Raw genomic sequence first — 6,846 nt, forward strand, 5'->3', positions numbered from 1 at the left:
CAGGAAAATTAAAAAGTCCATAAAAGTTCTTCCATTTGGTGAAGAGCTCAGGAGCACTTCAACGTCAAGTGAGAAGTAATAGGAGGGATAAAGCAACCTATAAATGTGTCTTAGATTTTAGTAGCAGAAATCCTGAAAGAAGCATGAAGTTGTATACAGTAGCTTTAAAACGACCGTACCAACACAGTGCTAGTGTTCCGTATCAAGGATAGAAGGCACATGTTCTAGATGAATCTTGGGTCAAACAATTAAAGAATTTATTTCCATTTAAGGTTTTAGTCAAGATTTTTATGTACGACTGTGCAATGCATAACCTTTAGATGGCACATGCTGTCCGCTTTGAATAAGGACGAGTTCTAACTTTGCCAGGTAACCTTGGCACCAAGTGGCTGAGTCTAGTATCTCGACACTTCAACAATAAATTTCCCATCCTACAGGACAGAAAGCCACTGCCCTAAAAAAGGATTTGCTATGTTTTAAATCACCTCACGGCATAAAACACTTTCCTATGCAAATTCAGCCAAGAATCAACATTATTACTAAAACAATTTTGCCATGTCTTTGATGGCAAAGAAAAAAAATCCTTTCCTCATAATTTTATGTGAGATGTTCTGCTAAAAATATATGTACAGTGACTTGCAGTAGATACAGTAACAGCACCACCTTGAAAACTGATATAAAAAGTTTAAAATCTCAGCATGCTACAGACATTTAAGATAACAGATCTCTTGACTGGCTAGTTTGCATAGCAACATCAAGATCACAAAGCTGCACCTGTGGTTCAAGGCCATATTTAGCTACTTTTATCCCTTTAAAATGTCATTTTGAACACACTCAGCATTCACATGATGAATCACATCAGTATTTCCTAATTGCTTACATATATTATAATCTGATTCATTTTCTAAATACTAATTCAACCTTTTTTGGAGGTAGCAGCAGTGTAGGTCTACGGCTTGAACTATTATGCTTGGCAAATTCTTTGCTTTCTTAACAGGAAACCCAAGAAATCTAAAGTGAAATTTTCCTCTTCAGGTTGGCAATGGTTCTCACATTTTCCATTTAGCCTAAATGAATAGAATTTGGTAGAAAACCAAGTTCAATTCTTACAGCCTATTTCAGAGAGCATCATGATATTAAAAAAATACTTTTGTTTGGCCAAGTTATGTATAACTACTTCATTAGTTAGTGAACACAAAGCTTGATTTCAAAAGGACCAACAGGTAAAAATTACCAATGTTTATGTACATGCTTCATTGTTATTCAGTAAGCAGTTCTTAATGACTGTTGAGTTTCTACTCACGTGAGTATTCCTCCACGGCTTCTGAGTAAATACCAGTTATTCATATGAGAACTTGTAGGCTTGCGTAAAAATGTTTGGAAGTTGAGCTGTTCCCACGGGAAATTGTTTCCCAGGGTAAAACAGCATATCCATCAAGAAAGATAAGTTGATATAAATTCCCAGTGTAAATTCAAAGTACATTAGTTAAAGAAGTGTTAAACTCTAATGCACATGGGCATGTTTTATCAAGAATATGCATCTTGGTATCTTCACTTGATCTTCTTCCACTTCTCTGAGATTTACACTACAAAATGTGTGTCTACCAGTACTGGAAACTCTTTTCCAAAACCCTGTTTTGGAAAACATCTGGAAAAATGTGTTGAAAATGCAGCATTTTAATAAATGGAATACTTTAAATCTTATCAGATGAAAAATCTTTAGTTTAAAAGCATTATGTCATATACGCGTCAGGGTTAGTCAGTGCAAGGACAACTGAGTGCCTTATCACCAGGGCTCCTCTTTCGACAGAGGAAACAGTCCCATTCCAAGTAAGATTTTCTACAGTCCAGTTGAACTATACTCAACCCATACGAAGATTTTCTTTAAACTCTAGTATCATTGAAACTTGATAAACACATAAGTACTAAGAGCCTTTTAGTCCTAAGTGTTCACAGAGCAGAGCTACATTTAAAACTAATTATATATTCATTTTAATGCTGCTACCAGACTGTCTTTCTATTCTGGTTCTCTTTTGCCTTTTTATATTCCCACTTCCCTTTTTCTACAGTATTAAAAAAGGGTTATGTAATATGATGTTCTGGTGAATGCAGGACCTTTTCTACTCCCTAATAAATATTCAGAAATATTTTGCATACATCCTGTGAACAAGGCTTGTGAAATCATAATGGGATGACTTATGAACATTCATCTTTCCTACACTGAAGTATAATCTAGTCAGCCGGGTGGTATAGCAAATCGTCCTGACACGTTTCTATTAATGCATATTTAAATGAGAATAAGAAAGAAATAGTCAAATTTATGTTAAAGACTTCTAAAGGCTTAACAGCATCTTACTAAGTATATATGTCAGCTTAATCTAATCCTCCTACTTCTAACGCGTTCTGTGGTCTCAGCACGGTGCCCGTAATGCTCTCATACGTTATGAGGGATTGCCTCTGAGAAGTTCACCATCAGTACTGCACTTTGTTCCATAAAACTTTACATCTGGTCTTAGGATGACAGAAAGATATCTGTCTCAAATTTGCATTACAAACCGTTAGCTTCTTTTGACACCAGTAACACCGGCTATAATAATCTCCAGCACTACCTGAGCTGATTTAATAAACGGCAGCTATAAAACTGCTCTCTCAGTATCATTTGTGTTCTGGCAGCCACATCAAGCAAACTATTTTTTTAAAGTCTGTGTATCAGGCTTGCAGATTTTCAAGTCAAGATCAGTATGTTTCTGTTTTATCCTGCTACTCTGTGTTTGAAAGGCAGTTTCACCAACTGTCTGATCAGCCACATAAGTAAAATCTGATACCCACCTAGATGTTCTCTGCAACAGTAACTTTTGGAAGAAGTAGGAATCACCACAGAGACATCCAAATACTCAAAATGTCTTAGGGCAAGACTACAGAGACAGGTATGAACAAGTTTTGGCTATTTGTGCTATTTTGGAAGCCAGTACCATTCCCTCTTGTGACTTGCTGCATTCAGGTTCATGCACTCAATAAGCACGAGCAGCTTATTTGAACTTGCCTCAAATATGTATGCCTCAAATTCTATTCAGGTAATGAATTAAAGTTCCAGGTAATGTAAAGCATGCCTTTTTTTTTTTTTTCTCTCTTGGTCCTGAATCCAGATTTAGGAAGAAGGTTGACAAGTTAATGGGCTGTTGTAGACGGAACACGAGGACCACCTTAAGGCTCAAGAGGAAAACAGGAATACACTATGAGAAACGGGAAGAAGCTGTGATCATCAGAATTTAACAACCTCTAGCACCTTGGGCTGGTGTTATAGGCAGGTTAAAATACCATGGGATTCAAAAGAGCAACCTGCTATTAGTTTGGGTGTACTACGCCTGCAAAGCACGCTAAAGGACACACGCATTTGCAGTCCTTCTGCCAGTCGAAACTAAAGACGGCTAATAATAACTGAGAAGACAACACGGACTATGTCATCTCGCCTGGGGGATACTGAAATGAATGGGAAAACCTTGGAGACCTTCTACAGTGCTTTTTAAACTGAGAGTTAATGTATATTATGAGTACATTTTACATGTTGAGAAGTGTAATTATAATAATAGTACAAAAGACAGCCAAGCACATAGTTCAGTAGCATGCTGCATCCTCTGGAGAGCTGAGGAGGCCTCTCTGAAGACTATATGCCATTCCAGGCCCCACGGACACGTATTAGCAGAACATTTATTAATCTCCCTGTGTCTTAACCAAATACTAAAAATTAGTCTCCTGATTTTGAATCAGAAACAGTATATATATATATATAGTCTTATATCAGATTGAAACTACTAGCAACACACATTTCATTAACAACTATTTTCATCTGAGAAATGATTTTAAAACATGTACCATATTTCTTCTCCCCATTACATGAACTTTCTGGAAATTTTTCCTAAGTAGAAAGAAGTTATTTTTAAATTCTTCATCAATGAATTAGTGCTACTCATAAATTTAATGTATTCTATATATTCTACAGATTTGCAAGAATGTATTTCTTACCAGTGGAGATAATGATAAAATTGCTATAATGACAGGAATTATTATGACAGTATCTGAACACAACCAGAATGAATCTATGACAATCACAACAAATCTATGTCATATTGGTAGTATAACATGAATGGAATTGAATAAATTTTTTATGCATTATATTGAGCAATATATTGAATAAAGAAAATGAAATTTGTTTGGAAGTGCTTATTCTATGGCCTGAGAAATATCAGAAAGAGAGCAGGCAAAACCCATGCCATGTTAATCCCATGCCAGGAACATGTTTTATCAGGTTTCCTTTTAGCTCTTAAACAAGTTGTAGTAAAAACAACAACATTCTGTCAGACTATATGTTTGTTCCTTGCTTCCTGGATTAAATATGCTTATTCTATGCCATATTTTTATAGCTTTCAATTCCTGTACTTTAAATCTATTAAACAATGTCAAGTTAAATTTTCTTCAAAAACTGCTGCAGGTTAAGGAAAAAAAAAATAGGACAGTGGAATATTTGAGGGCTAACATTTATGTCAGCTAATTAATATGGATCAGTTGTGGTCTGCAAGGACTTTTAAAGTGCATGCATGTTTGAGATAAATATAGACTAGGGATCCGATTTTGTTCCTTCTCAAATTGATAACAAAGCTCTTGGTGATTTCAACACAAGTATGGTCCACCAGTTTTGTAGGCCTGACAGATGAAATAAGCTTTTGTGCTCTTGCATAATGTTAGTTGTCCCAAACTGAGCATAGCTCAAAATACAGATGTGCAACCTAAGAAATAAATTATAGTTGCAAATTTATATTTCTTGTTCTGTATTCTCTTTACTTGGTAAGAGAATGAGATTTTGATAAAGTAAACATTGGGAAAAAACCGTCAGTTTGTTTGGCTAGCAAGTTCTATTTAAATAGACCGGTCATCTGGTCATCTGGACATTCTCTAATCTGGGGGATACCATTCCCTTGATTTAAAACATTAACATTTCATTCATTATTCTCAGAAAAGTGCCTGTTAGCACACAGAATTTCCTTACTTGAACATAGTTCTAGATCATGACAAAAACAGGCTACCAAATGGACAACTGTCCAAAGACCTTTATGCAAAAGTCTCCCTATATTTGACCCTGAGATGGCTGGGTTTCTCAGTAACTTCTCTTTCATAACTCAGAATAACTCAGAGTGGAGTGAGATGGTCTAATCCAACCTCCTACTCCAAGTCAGGTCAGCTGTGAGATCAGAACAAGTAATCCAGGGCTTTATCCTGGTTGGACTTCAAAATGTTCAAGAATAAAGCCTTTCTGTATGAGAAGCATACCTGGTAACCAGAAAAAGAATAAACGTATCTTGAACATAGAACCATAGAATTGTTTAGGTTGGAAAAGACCTTTAAGATCACTGAGTATGACCATAAACCTAGCACTGCCAGGTCACCACTACACCATGTCCTTAAGTGCAACATCTACACAACTTTTAAATACCTCCAGGGACAGTGAGTCCGCCACCTCCCTGGGCAGACTGTTCCGGGGCTTAACAACCCTTTTGATGAAGAAAGTTCTCCTAATATATGACCCAAACCTTCCCTGGCACAACATGAGGCCATTTCTACTCATCCTATCACTTGTTACTCAGGAGAAGAGACCAACTCCCACCTTGCTACAAGCTCCTTTCAGGCAATTGTAGAGACTGATAAGGTCTCCCCTCAGCCTCCTTTTTTTCCAGGCTAAACAACCCCTAAAGTTTCCTCCGCCACTCCTTAATAACAGTTGTGCTCTAGACCCTTCACCAGTTTTGTTGCCCTCCTTTGGACACACTCCAGCACCTCAATGTCTTTCGTGTAGTGAGGGGCCCCTGAACTGAACACACTACTCCAGAAGTGGCTTCACAAGTGCCGAGTACAGAGGAACGATCACTTCCCTACTGCAGCTGGCCACAGTAATTCTAATACAAGCCAGGATGCTGTTGGTCTTCTTGGCCACCTATCTTTGAAAAGCACTTCCAAAATGTCTTCTTTCAATGAAACCTTATGTAGGAGTAAAAAATTACCTTATGCTTAAAATCAAGTTTCTGTCATCACAAGTCTTACCTGTTTGTAGTGTTTCAGCATCAAAGACATCCTCCTTGAAGAAAGCTCTAAAAGACAAAGGACTTGCACTGCAGTCTTCTGAAAGTTTCTCAACAGCTTGTCTAAACACAGCAACTAAGTCGTGAAGAGGTCCATCTAAATCAAGCTGAGGAGCGGATGGTGAAATTAAGCTCAGATGTGCAGAGATTGATGCACAAGATGCAGAACTAGACTGCACGGCTTCACACTCAATTTGGAAGCCCTCTGACAACATCTTCATTGCAAAATGTTTTCTTTGGAGTGGATCATCAACTACTGCAACAACATGCCATTCAATAGCAGCATCTCTGGGAAGGTGAGATATTACAACCACAGCAAGCAACCCACACACTGCAGCTACATCATGATACGCCTCTGAATCTTCAACCTAAAAGATAAACAAAATATTGTGCATATTACAGAGCTGGTAGAAATTAACGTTGCTCATATTCAGCTGATATTTTAAAAAATTATGGTTTTCACCCTAAACTGTCCTTATTTAAAAGCCATCTTGAGCCATTATGAATTTGACAGTTAATATCTGCTCATTTTTGTAATCTCAAACTACTGCTATGCCTGTACCACTTAAAAAAAAGAAAAAAAGCTTCTGAACAGCTGAATGATCTTGAACAAGCCCTCTTAGAAGGTGAAATGTGTTTTCTTAATAGCAGAGCTCATTTAGAAAGTATATTTAAATTGTTTTCACATCAACCAGCACATCTAATTAACTTGGTA

The 6,846-nt window shown here is 37.1% G+C and overlaps 1 protein-coding gene across 1 annotated transcript in view; it reads right to left on the reverse strand.

Moving 5' to 3' along the window:
- Positions 1-6,499, reverse strand: part of LOC104499749 — a gene marked incomplete at its 5' end in the record, with an annotated part of 39,006 nt that extends 32,507 nt beyond the window's left edge. The window contains one exon of the mRNA XM_010143297.1: positions 6,094-6,499. Coding sequence (XP_010141599.1) covers positions 6,094-6,499 — 406 coding nt within the window. The remainder of the gene's footprint in view (positions 1-6,093) is intronic.
- Positions 6,500-6,846: the final 347 nt, after the last annotated feature.

Source organism: Buceros rhinoceros, unplaced genomic scaffold (genome assembly GCF_000710305.1).
Source record: "Buceros rhinoceros silvestris isolate BGI_N320 unplaced genomic scaffold, ASM71030v1 scaffold16429, whole genome shotgun sequence".
Taxonomy (NCBI): domain Eukaryota; kingdom Metazoa; phylum Chordata; class Aves; order Bucerotiformes; family Bucerotidae; genus Buceros; species Buceros rhinoceros.